Genomic DNA, 17,709 nt, shown 5'->3' on the forward strand with positions numbered 1-17,709 from the left:
AAAAAAAAAAAAAGATTTGAAACATGGCAGGATTCCTTTGGGCCCCAACATCAACACATGGGAAAGGTAGCTGGTCCTACCTCTCCAAAATTTCACACCTCAAACTCGCAAACCAACCACATTGCAGAAGATCATACCCGATTTGATTTGCGTCTTCCCATGGAATTGAGTGTTCTTTTGGGAGTGGGAGATAGAGAATTGAGTGTTTCTTTGATAGGACTAAAACTGTGAGCAATGAGGAGAATGCAAGTTTGATCTTCTATATATAACATGTCATGTTTGATCTCCACTCATGCCTATCGCTTCCATGTGATCACATTGTGCCATGGTGACATCTAAAATGTCAATTATGAAATTGGAGCAAGATATTATCAATATTTAATAATATGGATTTTCATGCATATAATTTTTATTTATTTTTCATGAAATTCATTTATTTAAAGGATTTTCTTATTGGCATTCAAATATTTGTAATTTTTACTTTTTTGTCATTAGTTTGACATAAATTTTTTCAATAAGGACAATAATGTCATTTCACATGTTCACTTGAAAAATGTTGTACGATAATGATATATCTTTTGATAATGACATAATGATATATCATTATCAAATTATTCACGAATATATTTTTATACCCCTATCTTAAATAATTTTTGGAATAAAGACAATGGGCAATTAGAGAGTGGCAAGTTTTAAATGCATCTATAAAGGTGTCATTCAAACACTCCCTTCATTCAATGATACGGAATGAACACTGAGTTGTTAGAATACAAGTTTTCTCCAACCAGGAGTAGAGTTTGATCAATTTGTCGTACACGTCAATAACACAACCTTTCTTTGATATTCTTATCTACACAATATCAAAATAGATTTATTTCATATTTCAAGTGATACCTCCCCTTTAAAAGATCTTACATTTTCGGTCCTTCTGTATATTTTGATGTCTTTTTTTTTTCCTTTTCATCCATTTTTGGGAGAATGGTGAAATTTTTGCAGTCAGTTGCCAACCGATATTCCATTATCTTTTATTACAATCTTAGTAACTTCTTTACATTCATAGAAAAAAGAACTATTGTTTTGGGTAAACATTTATAGGAAAAACTTGAACTTCAATTCTGGAGGTTTATTTATCTGTTGCAACCATATGCTATCCCAATCCCCACCCCCCCCCCCCCCCCCCCCCCCCAAAAAAAAAAAAATCTTTATTGAGTGTATTATTTACTTCTCTTTTACTCATTCGTGCATTAATCTTCTTCTGGTCACTTTCTCTTTTACTCATTCAATGAACTAAACTTCTTCGAGTTTCATTAGATCAACTCTTTCTCTCACTTGTATACACAATTAACCATAATGGATTCAATACCCCTTCAGTTCTACTCTCCCACTCCCTCTGAAACTCTAGATTTTGGAAGAATAATTCAACAATCACCTTCATTTGTCCTTGAGCCAAGTACCCCAGAAGAGATCTCTCTTTTGCTAAAATCTATATCTTTATCTCCTAGCTACAACAATATAACAGTAGCCGCAAGAGGTGCAGGCCATTCTATCCATGGCCAAGCCCAAGCACCAGATGGTATTGTTATAGACATTACTAGTCTACCCACGTTCGTGAAAATTAGTAAATGTGAAGAGGCAGGTAGTGAAAGTAAGTATCATAATTTCTTCATAGATGTTAGTGGAGGAGCACTTTGGGTTGATGTTTTGAAGGAGACACTGAAACATGGTCTAACACCAAGATCATGGACTGATTATTTATTCCTTACCGTCGGTGGAACACTATCAGTTGGTGGCATTAGTGGCCAAACATTCAAATATGGGCCTCAGATTTGTAATGTCCTTGAAATGGATGTAATAACAGGTACTATATATGATCTTTATATATAGGGTTTTGATCTTTAATAAAGTTTATTTTCTCTCATTTTCTGTTTAATTTGAAGTTTTCTATGAGTGCAGGAAAAGGAGATTTTGTGACTTGTTCAAAAGAGAGAAATCCTGAACTTTTCTATGGAGTTTTAGGGGGACTAGGGCAGTTTGGTATTATCATAAGAGCCAGGATCATATTAGAGATTGCACCTAAGATGGTGGGTGAGATATGATCAAATAGAAACTGTATTATGTCACTATGATAATCATGAACAGGTTACATCTTTGATTGAAGTGTCCATCTGAAACATTTGTTACTCTTGATGATCTGCAGGTAAAACATGTAAGATTGTTCTACAGTGATTTCAATCTGTTTACCAGAGATCAGGAAAACCTAATATCAATGAAGGAGGTAGATTATGTGGAAGGTTTTATTAAACTAAGCCATTGTGAACCATTGGATCATTTACAAAGTAAGCCTGAAACCAGAAATGCTGGAAGTGCTCCTGTGGATTATATTATTGAAGTGGCATTGTACTATAATGAGGAAGCAGTTGTTCAAGAGGTAGGTACTACGTATTGTCATTTAATTATGGGTTATTTTTATAACATAAAAGGAATTTTTTTTATCGTGATTGGTTGTTAAGTACTTTCAGGTTATGGAGCAAGTATTGTCACAATTAAGCGTAATTCCATGGACTAGAGCACAAATTGATGATATCTCCTACTTCAATTTTCTGAATCGCGTCAAGCAAGAGGAGAAAAAACTTCGAAATAGAGGACTTTGGGAAGTGCCTCATCCATGGCTTAATGTTTTTATACCAAAATCCCACATAAAACCATTCAAAAACCTTCTGCTTAAAACCATCTCTTCCATCCCCCCTAATGGACCAGTGCTAATCTACCCAGTTTTGAGACACAAGTAAGTGTACTATCTGAATATGAATGTTTGTGTATGTGTATTAGTCTCTAGCACTGAGAATTGTTATGATTCTTTTCAGATGGGAGAAGAAGATGTCTGTGGTGTTGCCAAGAGAGGAAGAAGGGGAAGATGTCTTTTACATAGTATCATTGCTTCGATCAGCGATACCATCTTCAAGTCTGCAAACCCTTCTTAGCCAAAATCAGGAGATTATAGATGCCGTGACTTCAAAAGCTCCAATACATCTTCAAGAAACCATTAATGTCGAGGGGGAGGGTGGTCAAAGGTTTGATCATGACATGGGTGGAAAACAATACATGCCATACTTGAGAGATGAGAGTGAATGGAGAATACATTTTGGTGAAGAGTGGAAGAGATTTGAGGCACTCAAGTTCAAATTTGATCCTTTCAATATTTTGGCTCCTGGTCAGATGATCTTTAGGAGGAAGAATATTGAAATATAATGAAGACATTTAAAAAAATGCATCTCTGACTCAGGAGTACCAAATTGTGGTTAGTGTCATACACTGGAAGCCTAGCTTAGATTACTACACAGAAGATGAAGCCTTCCATCATTGTCTCTTGAACATATTTTTATCTTGAATTCATTAAATTCCTAGACATTCTGCATCAATTAGTTATATTTTACTTTTCTAACCACTCTAGTTTGGATACTTTCCGATTTAAACCTGTAACCACTTGGTCACAATGGAACAATTTTACCGTTGCACCGAGGTCCAACCTTGTTTCACATAAACTACTGTTGTCTATATATATATATATATATATATATAGGAGTTAGCTAGGTAGAAGTTACTTTTGTCATATCCTCTGCTGACAACCTACCAAGCATTCATCATAACACTCCAATACCAATATGATATCAATATGTATCGGGTGGTATCGGCCATAACAAGCTGCTCAATACATATTGTGTACCATGGATGAACAGTGCACTTGAGTAAGATCAAAGACTGCGAATGATTAGGAACAAGAATTCCTCTTTTCTACAATAATTTCCAAAGAGAAAAATCGATAAGAATAGTTGAAAACTAAAAACTGCATAAGAGATGTCCCAGTCAAGAACTTTCCTTCTCAGCCTCCATATCTATTGCGAAAATCTTCTCAATTCTTTATCCTCTAAATGCTTTGCTCTGAGGTTTTCATAAAGATACTGTTAGCACTGATCCCATAGTGTAAGTCATGTTCCTCTACAGAAATTGTCCGATAAAACGAGTGAAAGTCTTATTTTAGAGTTGGGGCTTTCCTCTATGCCCTGATCTACGACCACCCTGTAGTTTTCTCGCTTGTTGGCTTATAAACACTATGATTCAGACCATTAAGCTATCATGTCCCAACTCTTACAGAGGCATCTGTGTTTTGGTTTGAGGGGAGGGAGGGTTTTGTTGTTTGAGTTACTTGAACTCGGAAGGGAGATAAAGAATAGAGATGGATAGCAGTGTACAATCAAAGAAGAAAGTTGGGAAAGAAAAAAGTAGCGAAACAATCGCCCAGACCACCTACGGTGTTGACATTGCCTTTCCAGTACAGTAGACAAGATGATTCACTATTGCAGCAGCATCTGTTGAAAGGCTGATTAACTTATAGCTATCATGTGAGATCGAAAGAATCAAGAATGAAAAGACAGAATGGGTTAGAGAGACGCATGCTGACATGTTCCGGGATCCACGACAAACGTGTTACCCACATAGAATGCATTCTGAAAATGCATACCAAACAGACCTAACTAATCCACTCCATGCAATTCAATCCAAAGCTTATCTTCTTGGTACGTACTGGGGAAGTTTTTTTTTGGCAAAGTACCCTTCTTTTAAATCTTGAGTAAATGGCTACAAGCTACATCTAATACCTATCACTATTTAACGAGCACACCCATTAAGAGTTTAGACAGGGAGGGTCAGAGAGAAGTTTCAGCAAAAAAAATTTAACTTCAAGCATGCAATTTCATTGAATAGAACCCTCCATGTGAATTGGGAAATTACTGCAGACCAAGTTGGAACCTAAGATATTATCTCACATGGATCTTATCACAATGTAACTACAAAATTACAGAACTAACAACCATCACCCATGTATCTCCTGTAGCCAGTAGGTATCAATAAATCAGCTATTGTAAAGGCTTGTGGTTTCCACAGCAACACTAGTTCCACGATAGTTAAATAATAGTACCTAAAACAGTTCTCTACTCCTACTCATCCACCTCTCTCCTTAATGGTACAATTGAGACTTAAGACTAATTAATCGTGTCAAGAAAATTTGCTATTAGAATTGTCTTCCAACCTTAACCAATTTTAACATTTAGCCACAGGAACTCACCCTCCATCTCAACCACCAGTCAAATGTTCTTTCATTTTACATCAGACTGACATAATGTAGCCATCAAGTCAATACTGATGGTTTCATACCATGTATGTGTGTGTGTGTGTGTGTGTGTGCGCGTGTGTGAGAGAGAGAGAGTTTCCCTATTAATTGAAAAGGGTAACAAGTTTCACATGAAAAAGCAGCTTTCCTTTCAACCCCACAAAAGAGCAGCTTCTTAAGAGATGTACCCATCCAAAGTTCAATTTCCAACTATCTGAGATTTTTGACAAATTTTAAATCGATAGCAGTTTCGACAGCCAAATTAGGCGGACACCATCGTAGAAGAACATCTTTTGTATGTTAAAGCCATCAAACAGGTGCTGCATACAGCGTGTTTCTTCAAGTGGATTTTTTTTGGGGGGGGGGGGGGGGGAGAGAGAACAAAACGAGTCTGACTAGAAGAGATGAGGGAAAAACACTCTTTACAGGATATAGAAAATGATGAGTGCTTATGGATAGAAGTGATGTAAAAAGGTATTTTAGTAAGTTAAATTTTACTTTTATCTTGGGTGGGTCGAACATTCAATAATTTGGAGATTAAGTAAATATTTTTAAAATCTATTCTTGTGGGTGTAAATTAAGTTTAAAACCTACTTATCTTGTAATTACTTTTCTTATCTCATGGATCTAAGTAATTTCCCCTTTTAAGTTTTGGTACAAGGTGAAAATACCTATAGTAATAAAACCAGCTCACTAGCCCTAACAACTAACACTTCTTTTATGAACTTTGGAATTTAAGCTTGTTGCAGTGGCAAGCCTCAGTATGAAACTAAAACCTCCCCAATATGGTACCCAAAGTCTATTCTAGATGCAACTATGACAACCACACTTGTATTTACCAAGTTAGGAGAATGCAATACAACCACATGGTAACATTTCTAGTTTTCATTCCTACGTGCCAACTTTTTTCTTATTTTGATTGCACAAGCTTCTTTTTGGGGTTACAAGGATATTGCACAAGCATTTGAACCATCCTGTATTATAGTGATTTTACATGCTTTCCACAAACATAGAAGGCAGAGATTAGTAGAAAATATCATAAAGGTGCAAATTTTCTTTGGCAGACCACAAGTGTGGAGCCACCATTGACATAGTAATTTGATCATATCCTCGCATGGTAATTCAACAAGCTACTCATCAATGTGGGAGAAAATAGCTAAACAAAGTACATTTCATCTTCTATATTTGAAAATTTATCCCAACACATATAAGGTAGCATAAAATGGAGAGATTATTTGTTTTTTGTACCTGGGCCCCTGCTTAGTTCATATTTACTAGCTTTCTTCATCAAGCGCCAGATTTACACCATACCCCCAATGACAATATGCTTACTCTACTGCCCCCTTATATTATTGTATACCAATGGCCTTAAACATTTTTTTACCATCTCCTCCCTCCAAGAAAAAATAAATAATGGAGTTACATCTTTGATATTACACTATTTTTTACTTCATATTGTATAAATATACTTTTATAAGCAGCACAGAATAGGGGTCTAGCTTTCCTCCATTTCAAAACTGTTTATCAAATTTATAAATGGCATTATGATAAAGTTCAACTTCTGTAAGGATATACTTCAAAAATACCAAAACTTATAATACCAATTGCACTCTTAGCTATGCTATTTCCCTTCACTTCATTCGATACACTTTATAAACCAAATCTAATATACCAAATAGTTATGCTTACTCAGTTACTCTAGCTTACTCGGTTAGTCTAATAATGCATGACTGTTTGCATTATGATATTTTATTATAAGTTTTTTATTTCCTTGACAAAATTGTTTAACTTTAAAAATGATCAAAACAAAATCCCCATCACAATCATGTGTATCTTTTTTTCTTTCAAAAGTGGACTCAAAATGAAGTTCAATGATCATGTCCCACATTCTCAGCAAGAAGTAGATTAAACTATACCAACTGATGTTGTAGATAGTTCCGAACCTAATAATACAAAGTGCACTCTTCATTGATCAGGAATTAATCATGTCTTAAACATCCAGTGCTCAGCACGGAACTTCCTTTTACGTTTTTATAGAGTAATATAAAGATAAACTCATATAAATCATTATTATCTTCTACTTACTGTTGATGTTATACTCTAGTCTGTCGCACTTTCTTTCTTTCCTTAATAAAACTAGTTATTAATCACAATAAAAGTAAGTAGATAAAACTATACACCAACTAATCTGACAGATGATTCTCATAGTTGTCAAACGTCACCAGGAGCCCTTTGCTGGAGGGCGCCTTGCTAGAGTCAACTTGACAACTATGATGGTTCTAGATCTAAATCCTTAGAAATTAGAGGTTGTTCATCTCTTAAAACATTAAAAAAATTTCTGAAGTTGTTCCTATACTGCATAAAGAAGTTCTGCTTACATTGGGGAAATTTTAAAAATAAATCCCAATAGATGTTGCATCATCACTCTTTGGCTCCTCCTCCTGCAATATTATGTAATTTCACGTCTTACCCCCGCTTTGCGGAGTGGCTGTTTACTGACTCAAAACCTTGACCACTTGGTCACAATGGGAGCAGTCACAGTGGACCAACCTTACCACTGCACTAAGGTCCTCCCTCATTGGTTCTCTCAAGCTAAAAATGTATTATAGTGGTTGCTGACATAGTTATCAAGGTGTCGCCTGAGTGATAAGGCAGTCCAGCCTGGACTGGCGCCTTAGTCACCTAGGCAAGAAGGCATCACGTTGATTTTTTGCCTTCCTTCCTCACCTTGGGTCACCTTACACCTTGATAACCTTGGTTGCTGATTTGACAATTTTAATAGAGATGATTAGCTCCCATTATTACTTGAGAGGGTTCTCTTGTTACAAACTAGTTTGCATTAAAGCTTCCTTTATCTGCATGTAATAAAAAATTGACTCAGCAATCTTCTTGAGATAAGTTGAGAACGGATCTGCAACTTCATGATTGTGCTGCAGAAGCAGAATGCAGATTGTCAATTAAATTGCAGCATGAATCAAGCAAGACCCTAAGCCCACCTCTACATCAGTTGGCAATAAAAGAAATCCGTCATAGCAATCAATGCCACAGCAATGCAGAAGTGTTTTTCTAAACTTGTAAATGCCAACAAGAAAAAGAAAAATATAACAGAAAACTCAGCCTTTTTCCCTACTAAATGGGTTTGGTTACATGGATGCATACGAGGGTAACATAATAATAAAAGTAAAAACAGAGGAGCACAGCAACACCTCAGTAAAATCCCACCTAAATGGGGACGGTTGCATGGATCCTTCCCTTCAAACAGCCCTATTTGAGGTCATACTTGAGTCAAGACCTAAAGCTATGCATGTCTTTCCTCACTACTTTTCCTATGGTCATTTTAGGCCTGCCCTAGCTCTTTTAGATCCTTCAATCTAAATTCGATCACTCCTCCTTACCGGTGCACCCCAAGGCCTCCATTGAACATGGTCATGCCACAAACGACAATCCCGGATCTTGTCATGAATTGGGGTAACTCCCAAATAAGCTATAATATGGTCATTCCATACTTTATCCTTCCTAGTTTTGCCGCACATCCATCTTAACATCCTCATCTCTGCTACACTTCACTTATCTATATTATGTTTCAGAACTCCCCAACATTCCGCCCCATATATATAGCTGATATTAATACTGTCTATAGAATTTTTCATTAAGCTTTATAGGAAAACGTTGGTCACAGAACACTTCAGACACACCTATCCGCTTCATCCATCCACTTTAATTCTCTGAGAGACATCATTCTCTACATCACCTTCTTTATTTATGGTTGACCTCATATCTAAAATATTCACTTTGTGGCTCTCTCCTCAAGTTTCACCATTTCGTTGTCCGTCTTAGCGTTCCTAATGTTACAAACCATATACTCTGTCTTCATTCTACTTATCTTAAAACCTTTTGATTCAAAGGTTGATGTCTATAACTCCAACATAGTGTTAATCCCTACTATTGTCCCATCCACCAAAGCAATATCAACAACAAATAGAATACACTATAGAACCTCATTTTGAATATTCCCAGTTAAATCATCCATGATAAGCACAAACAAATAAGGGCTTAAAGCTAATCATTGGTGTAACCCAATTGTAATTAGGAACTCACTACCTTGACCTCAAACTAGTCACTACGCCTTCATCCACATATTTACTCAAAACTCTTCCCTTCTATAGTGCATGTCAGATTAACTCTCTAGGGTCATAGGCTTTTTCTAGCTAAAAAAAACAAACGGAGATCCTTCTTGCAAACTCTATATCTTTCTATGAGCATCCTGAGAAGGTAAATAGCTTATATTGTGGATCTACCTAGCATAAAACCAAATTGGTTATTCGATATAGTAGTTTCTCTTCTCAAGTGGGCTTCAATAACCTTCTCCCATAATTTCATAGTGTGATTCATTAGTTTTATACCCTTATAGTTATTGCAGCTTTAAATATCAACTTTATTTTTATAAATCAGAACTATAATTCTTCTCCTTCCATTCATCCAAAAATTTTCTTGTGTTCATAATCTTGTAAAACATTTCTATTAGGACCTCATCTGGGCCTGTTATCTTGCCTACTTTCATCTTTCTTAAGGCTTCTTTAACTTCAATCACTCCAACCTTTCATATATATCTATGACGTGTAATGTCTTGATGAGTAATCCAATACCCCAGGCCACTCTTACTCGAACTGTCTCCATTTAATACAACAACTGGCCTTATACCAACTAAATGGGATTAGCTACATGGATCCGTGCAAATCCAAAAAAGAATAGAAAAAGTCAAGAAAAAGAACACAACACTTCAAAAGAATCCCACCTATATGGGGTTGGCTATATGGATCATTTCCCTCCAATCAGCTCTATTCGATATCATGTCCGTGACAAGACCAAAACTATGCATGTCTTTCCTCACTAGTTCTCCTATGGTCATTATAGGCCTACCCCTAGCTCTTTTAGATCCTTCGATGTGAATCCAATCACTCCTTGCTGGTGCATCCCAAGGCCTCTGTTGGACATGGCCATGCCACCTCAAAAGGCTTTCTCGAAGCTTATCATGAATTGGGGAGCTCCTAAATCAACTCTGATATGGTCATTCTTTATTTTATCTATCCTAATTTTGCCACACATCCATCTTAATATCCTCATCTATACTAAATTTAGCTTATCTGTATGACACTTCTTAATTGCCCAACATTCTGCCCCCTACATCATAGTCTGTCGAACGACAGTCCTATAGAAGTTTCCTTTAAGCTTTAAAGGAATACATCGGTCATACAACACTCTGGATGCACCTCCCCACTTCATCCATCCCACTAATTCTCTGTGAAACATCATTCTCTATGTCGCCTTTTTTATTTATGGTTGACCCTAGATATCTAAAATAATCACTTTGTGATATCTCTCCCTCCTCAATTTTTACCATATCATTATCCATCATAGTGTGACTAAAGGTATACATCATATACTTTGTCTTCGATTTACTTATCTAAAAAAGTTTTTATTCCAAGATTGATTTCCATAACTCCAACTTAGCGTTAATCCATGTTTTTGTCTCACCCTCCAAAACAATATCATCAGCAAAGAGTATACACCGCAAGGGCTCGTCTTGGATGTTCTTGGTTAAATCATCCATAATAAGCACAAACAAATAAGGGCTAAAAGCTGATCCTTGATATAGCTTAATTATAATTGGGAATTCATTGCCTTGACTTCCCACGGTTCCCACACTAGTCACCACGTCCTTATACATATCTTTCATTATATCCACATATTTACTCGACATCCTTTTCTTCTCTTGTACATATGATGCAGATTCTTCACCAAACTAGGCTTGTTTTATTAGGAATAAGCTTAGGGTTGGGTTGTATACGTGTTGGTCCTTCAGTCCATGTGGTTTGGAGTATATTGGGCTACTTTTATGGGTCTAAACTAGGGGGTTTAAAGTTGCATACGGGATTCAATGATTTGTTTCCTTTTTCTTTAGTTTCCTTTTTAGATGGGGTTATTTAGTTTCTAATTTTCAGTCTTAAATTAGTTTCTAATTTTCAGTCACAAGACTTTCTATTTTGTAAGTTTCTATTTTCAGATTTAGTAACTAGTTGAGTTTCTAATTTTTAGTTTCCTATTTCAGTTTTTGGAAACTAAAGTTAGTTTCTATTTTATGTAACCCCTATCACTATTATAAATAAAGCTATGGCTCCTTTAATGAGCCACGATTTTTACAAACTACATGGCTGCTGCTGCTGTTTTCTCTGCGAGAGAACTTCCTTGTGTTTGATCAAGGTATTGGGTTGGTGTTCGATCCGACGACTCTTTGCGGCGAGAAGTCCAAGAGGTTCATCTTCAAGTGTTCCTTTTCTCTTTCAAAGTCTTCTTTTCAAAGGTTTGTTACTGTTCAAACAAATCAGGTAACAGATCTGATCTTCTTTAAATTTCTGGTTTCGAATTTCCCAGATTTCTCCTACCCGATTCTTCACTGATCAGACCAACCAGCCACCTGATGGCTCCCTTATTCTGGTCGAGTGTTAGGCCTATTGAGAGGGTGGTTCGATCCTAATTTGGGGTCAATCAGACCTGGAATTTTATTGTATTTATAATTCTCTCTATTCTGGCCGATTCTGGTTTCTGCCCAGAATTTTGAATGCTTTGTTCTGGATGTTGCTGATTCTTTGCTGGTCATAAGCTTCATTGTTTAGTCTTATTGATTGGTGATTTAAGTCCTTAATTCCTTGGCTGATTATTCAGTTACAGAATTTCTGAAACTGTTGAGATAGATGATTTTCTGATATTTTATTGGGCTGGTTCTGGTTGTTCTTCTGATTAAAAGTTCCTGCAGTTTGGGGCTGGTTTGACTTGTCAAATCCATCCCTACATTAAGTGGTATCAGAGCATGGCTGAGAACAACACCCCCACCTTAGCTTCTATTATGGAGTTGATACAGAATATGAGAGTTGAACTAAAGGCTGAACTAAAGGCTGAATTGGATGCCAGGTTGTTGAATGAAGAGACCCCACCCCAACAGCCTACTGGCAGTTCACGTACCACACCCGAAGTGGACACTCCAATGAATGTGGTTACTCAGTTGACTAACAGGAGAGCAAACCCTAATCTGAGAGCACCACAGAGGGTTCCGGTAGCACAACCTACTTTTGAAGAGCATGTAAGAGGATATTTTGAGACTGAGCGTCCCGTGCAACAAAGGTATTCTGGAGATTCACAGAAGGTCAAGCTCGATCTGAAGGAGTTTGATGGGAGATATGACCCCCAATTGTTCTATGATTGGGTAGTGGCACTAGACGACTATTTTGACTATTATGAGTTACCTGAAGAACGGAAGATGAAACTAGCTCGTGCTAAGCTAGTTGGGGCTGCTCGTGAGTGGTGGAGGACCTATGAGCTAGAATTGGAAGACCGTGGTAGAGAACCTACTAGTTGATCAACAGGGGTATCGGAGTTGTTGAAGTGCACTTAGTGAGGGATTGTTTTGACAAGGCCCTACGAGCAGAGGAGCTTCTAGCACAACCAGTTAGAAGGTTTGGTTTCCAAGCTGGGGAGGTAAAGAAGAATTTTCCAGCCACTAAACCTAGTAGCTCAACACCTCCAAAATCCACTTTTCCTCCACGAGCTGATCATAAAGGAAAGGCCACCCATGACAGGTAGTAATAAGGTACAGTGTTTCCATTGTCAAGAGATAGGACATTTTGCTAAGTCTTGTCCGCATAAGCAGAGGGTTAATGCAGTAGCTCAGGTTGAAGACTCCAATGAGGAGGATGAGTCAGCTCTTTATCCCTACCCCTTAGATGATGATGATGATGGTGGATATGACTATGATATGGAAAACACTAATGAGGATGATACCCAGGGAATAAATATTGTTACTCGCATATTGGTGGCTGAAACCAAAGGAGAGGATTGTGTGATGTGATCCCAATGAAACTCACAGATGTATTGCTTGGTCGTCCCTGGATGTATGACAATGATGCCATGGTTGGAGGGAAGAAGAATCTGTGTACTTTCATGGTTCCTACAACTTTCTATCCGGTAAATGTGCCGGCTGAAATACGGCGGAAGAGATCATTAAGGTCAAATCAGAAGGGCATTGACAATGAGAAGAAGGTATTAGCTCTGCCCACAAAGGAGTTGCTAACTATTTCCCATAAACAGTTCTTACGCACAAGTCATGAGACTAGAATGGTTATGGCACTTGTTACTAGGGAAGTCACTCCCTAACCTGAAGTAACGTATAGTGCACCTATCAGAGAGCTCCTGTCTGATTTTTCTGACTTAGTCCCTGATGATCTCCCAGATGAGTTGCCTCCCATGAGAGACATACAACATGCCATTGACTTGGTACCTGGTTCGGTTTTACCCAACCTTCCTGCTTACAGACTTAGTCCTACTGAGCACGCCGAACTGAAACGGCAAGTGGATGGGTTACTACAGAAGGGCTTCATTGAGGAGAGCTTAAGTCCTTGTGCAGTACCAGCTTTACTCACGCCAAAGAAGGATGGTTCTTGGCGTAGGAGTGGCTATCATCAGATTCGCATCCTTCTGGGGATGAGTGGAAGACCGCCTTTAAGACAAGGATGGCTTATATGAGTGGAAATCATGCCGTTCGGTCTGACAAATGCACCTAGTACTTTTATGAGGGTGATGACACAGGTCCTTCGTCCCTTCATTGGTCGCTTTTTGGTTGTTTATTTTGATGACATTCTGGTATACAGTAAGAACCAAGAAAAGCATAAGGATCACTTGAGGCAAGTCTTGAGAGTACTCCGTGTTGAGAAGTTATACATTAATCTCAAGAAGTGTTCCTTCATACTGCCCAAGGTTGTATTCCTTGGATTTATAGTGTCATCAAAGGGGGTTGAAGCTGATCCAGAGAAGATCAAGAGCATCACTGATTGGCCCACACCTAAGACTCTAATAGAAGTCCGTAGCTTCCATGGGTTGGCTTCCTTCTATAGGAGATTTATCCGGAACTTCAGTGCAGTAATGGCACCCATCACTGAATGTATGAAGTCGAGTAAAGGGAAGTTTGAATGGACAGCTGCAGCGACCAAAGCCTTCGCTCTTGTACCCATCCTACGCCTACCAGATTTTGACAAAGTATTTGAGGTAGCTACAGATGCTTCACATGTTGGGCTAGGAGGAGTGATAATGCAAGGAGGACACCCCATCGCTTTTTATAGCGAAAAATTGAATGAGGCCAAGAAGCGCTATTCGACTTATGATCTGGAGTTGTATGCAGTCGTCCAAGTGCTACGCCATTGGAGGCACTACCTCATTGGTAAGGAGTTCATTTTGTACACTGATCATGAGGCCTTGAAGCACCTTCACTCACAGAAATCGATTAGCCACAGACATGCCAAATGGGTAGTCTACTTGCAGGAATTTGTATTTGCTATGAAGTACAAGACGGGAAAAGAGAATACAGTGGCTGATGCACTTAGCCGAAAGGTGTTGACACTTAACACATTTTCAGCACATGTTATTCACATAGATCAGATACGAGGTGAGTATGCCTTTGATTCTGATTTCAGCACTGTCTTTATGGAATTACAACAAGGTGGGCAGCACCTAAAGTACTTTATTCATGATGGGTACTTGTTCTTTGGCACACGGCTTTGTATCCCAAACTCTTCTCTACGTCATCACATTATACGAGAGTTACATGGAGGAGGATTAGGAGGACATTTTGGGAAAGATAAGACTCTTGCACAGGTGATTGATCGATATTATTAGCCATGCACTGTAAAGGATGTCGATCATGTGATCAAGAGATGCCGTGTATGTCAATTGGCAAAAGGGGGAAAACAAAACACATGTCTATATTCTCCACTACCTGTTCCTTATGCACCGTGACTTGATGTTAGCATGGATTTTGTTCTTGGACTACCCCCTACTAGAGAACGATATGGTTCCATGGTGGTTGTGGATCGTTTCTCTAAGATGGCTCATTTTATACTTTGTCGTATGACTTTTGATGCTTATTAGGTTGCAAAGCTCTTCTTCAAGAAAGTTGTACGACTACATGGGCTGCCAACTAGTATTGTGTCTGACCGTGATGTTAAGTTCATGCGTTATTTTTGGAAGACATTGTGGTTGAAGACAAATACAAAGCTGAATTTTTCAATTGCATTTCATCCACAGACGGACATATAGGGGTGGTGAACCGTAGCTTGGGAAACTTGTTGAGGTGTTTGGTTCGAGACTATGAGAAGACATGGCCTTCTATTCTTGACATTGCAGAATTTGCCTACAATAGCTCAGTTAATAGGACAACAGGTCGTACTCCTTTTGAGATCTTGCTTGGAGTTCAACCTAAGCCGCCTATTGACCTTATCTCACTTCCACCCCAGGCTCGAGTTAGTATTGAAGCTGATGAGTTCTTGCGTCATATCACTAAGGTGCATGCCAACGTCCGACGACATATTGCCTTGAACAATGAGGTGTATAAGGCTTCTATTGATCGTCATCGGCGTTATGTGGAGTTCAAACCTGGGGACATGGTGATGATTTGAGTAAATCCTGAACGGTTTCCAATGGGTGTCAATGCCAAGTTACATTCACGAAAGATGGGTCCCTACAAGGTGCTGAAACTTATAGGACCTAATGCTTATGTGCTTGAGCTGCCTGATGACATGACCATAAGCAACGTGTTTAATGTGGCTGATCTTCACCTTTATGTTGGGCATCATTCGGATGATGGAGACACGGAGCAAATGCTGAGGTTGCCCCAAATGAAGCCACCCACTTCTGAAGTTATTGAAGACGTCTTGGATGATAATTACAAGACCTCCTGCCGTGGCACTAGTTATCACACTTTTCTTGTCAAGTGGAAAGGTCGTCCCCGTAGTGACTGTACTTGGATTCATGCTGATGATTTCAAGAGGCTTGATCCCAACTTGTATGAGCGCTACATGTCCCTTATCCATTCGTCGGAGTCGAATGTTTTCAAGCCGGGGAGAGCTGATGCAGTACCAACAAGGGTTTACACAAGGAGAACCAATACCAAGGTCGACCCAAGTGGCTGACTGGGTCGACCCAGATCTGGTCCAAGTTAGCCCACGATTTGGGCTGCTGATGGGGTTACTAATTAGTTCTTTAGTTTCTAATTTCAAGTCATTGTTAGTTTCTAATTTCTGTCAAGACTAGTTTCTATTTTCATTAGATTTCAATTTCTAGTTTTTAGTAACTTCTTCTAATCAGTTTTTAGTAACTCAGATTTAGTAACTCCTATTATTTGTAAACCCTCACCATCATTATAAATAAAGAAGAGGGCTCTTTTATGAGCCACGATTTGACAAAAAAGAAAAAACTTCATGTTGCTACCGCTGGGTGAATTCCATGGCTGTTCCTTGTGTTTGATTGAGGAAGAAGGGTTTGGTGTCTGATCCAAATGACTCCTTGCGGCATGAAGTCCAGGAGGCCTGTTTCTAGTGTATTTTCTTTACTTTCTTTCACATCTTCAAGGCTTCTAAGACTGCAGAAAACCAGGTATGATTTCTTCTATCTTTGCCCAGAATTTTTTGCAAATATAGAGCCTTCGGTCTCTGCTGGAAAGATCAGTTCTGATGGTCTGATCAGCCTAGTCTTTTGGTCGAAGGATCCCCTCTGTCCAAGTAAGGATCAACCCTACTTTTGGCTGATTCTGATCAGCCATCTCTGAGATATTAAAAATCTCCGGATTTTCGTCTTTTAGTGATCTGAAGTTCCTATTTCTGTAATCGACACTGCTGTTGGTTTAATTACTGATTTCTCTGGGTTGTTATTTATATTCTGGACATCTGAATCTGATATTAACTTGCTCAGTCCCTGATCTAGTGTTAAGAATCACTGTTGTCCTTGGTTATTCTCTATATTTCTGTTTCTGGAATTCGATTATTGCTGGGCTATTATTGAAGTCTGATTTTTCTGTTATATGTATTTGGACTGGTTTGGTTGTTCTTTGGTCTAAAAGTTCCTGCAGATTTGGGACTAGTTGGATGTCCAGTTTTGTTCTACATTACTTGCTTTCAGTCAGTATTATATTTCCCCATGAGGTAGTAAATCAGTCCATGCTGAGGCTTGAACTTAGAGAAGTCTATCTGCATCCGTGAATACAGTGTCATCGTGTCTTATCTAACTACAATTGCTAACACTGAAATAGGCAAATAGCATTTATTCGATCATCCAATTATCCAGCCTTTTCTCGTGAATTGAGTTCTTTAGGCCAGCCATTGATATATGTGCTAGTGCCAGAGAAATTCACTAATTTGATGCCTAAGATCGTTTGATTCAAGTGTTATGGCCATCCATGGAGATGTTCCCTTGACTAGTCAACTGGCAACTCTAGCTGATGAATTCATACATTAATTAGTTCCCTTTCTTTTGTTTTTTTTTTTTTGGGGGGGGTGGGTTGTGGGGGATTCTTTTTTGGTTATTTCATGAGGAGTAAGAACCTGTCAAGAGTTGAGACTGTGGCTAACATATTAGGAAGCTATAGCATGAACATTGCATCCCCTTCAATTCCTGGCCCTGTTGGAAAGCTAGCAGAGCCCTCCAAAATACTGCTTAAGCAT

The 17,709-nt window shown here is 38.4% G+C and overlaps 2 protein-coding genes across 2 annotated transcripts in view; both read left to right on the forward strand.

The window, feature by feature from the left end:
- LOC122075598 (HVA22-like protein a) overlaps positions 1-17,709 on the forward strand; it is a gene marked incomplete at its 5' end in the record, with an annotated part of 50,668 nt that overhangs the window by 31,618 nt on the left and 1,341 nt on the right.
- LOC122075595 (cytokinin dehydrogenase 3-like) lies at positions 1,200-3,406 on the forward strand. Its single transcript, XM_042640669.1, has 5 exons — positions 1,200-1,858; positions 1,954-2,081; positions 2,198-2,428; positions 2,520-2,785; positions 2,865-3,406. The coding sequence occupies exons 1-5, from the start codon at positions 1,351-1,353 to the stop codon at positions 3,247-3,249; spliced, it is 1,518 nt and encodes a 505-aa protein (XP_042496603.1). The 5' UTR covers positions 1,200-1,350; the 3' UTR covers positions 3,250-3,406.

This window comes from Macadamia integrifolia, chromosome 4 (genome assembly GCF_013358625.1).
Source record: "Macadamia integrifolia cultivar HAES 741 chromosome 4, SCU_Mint_v3, whole genome shotgun sequence".
Classification (NCBI taxonomy): Eukaryota; Viridiplantae; Streptophyta; class Magnoliopsida; order Proteales; family Proteaceae; genus Macadamia; species Macadamia integrifolia.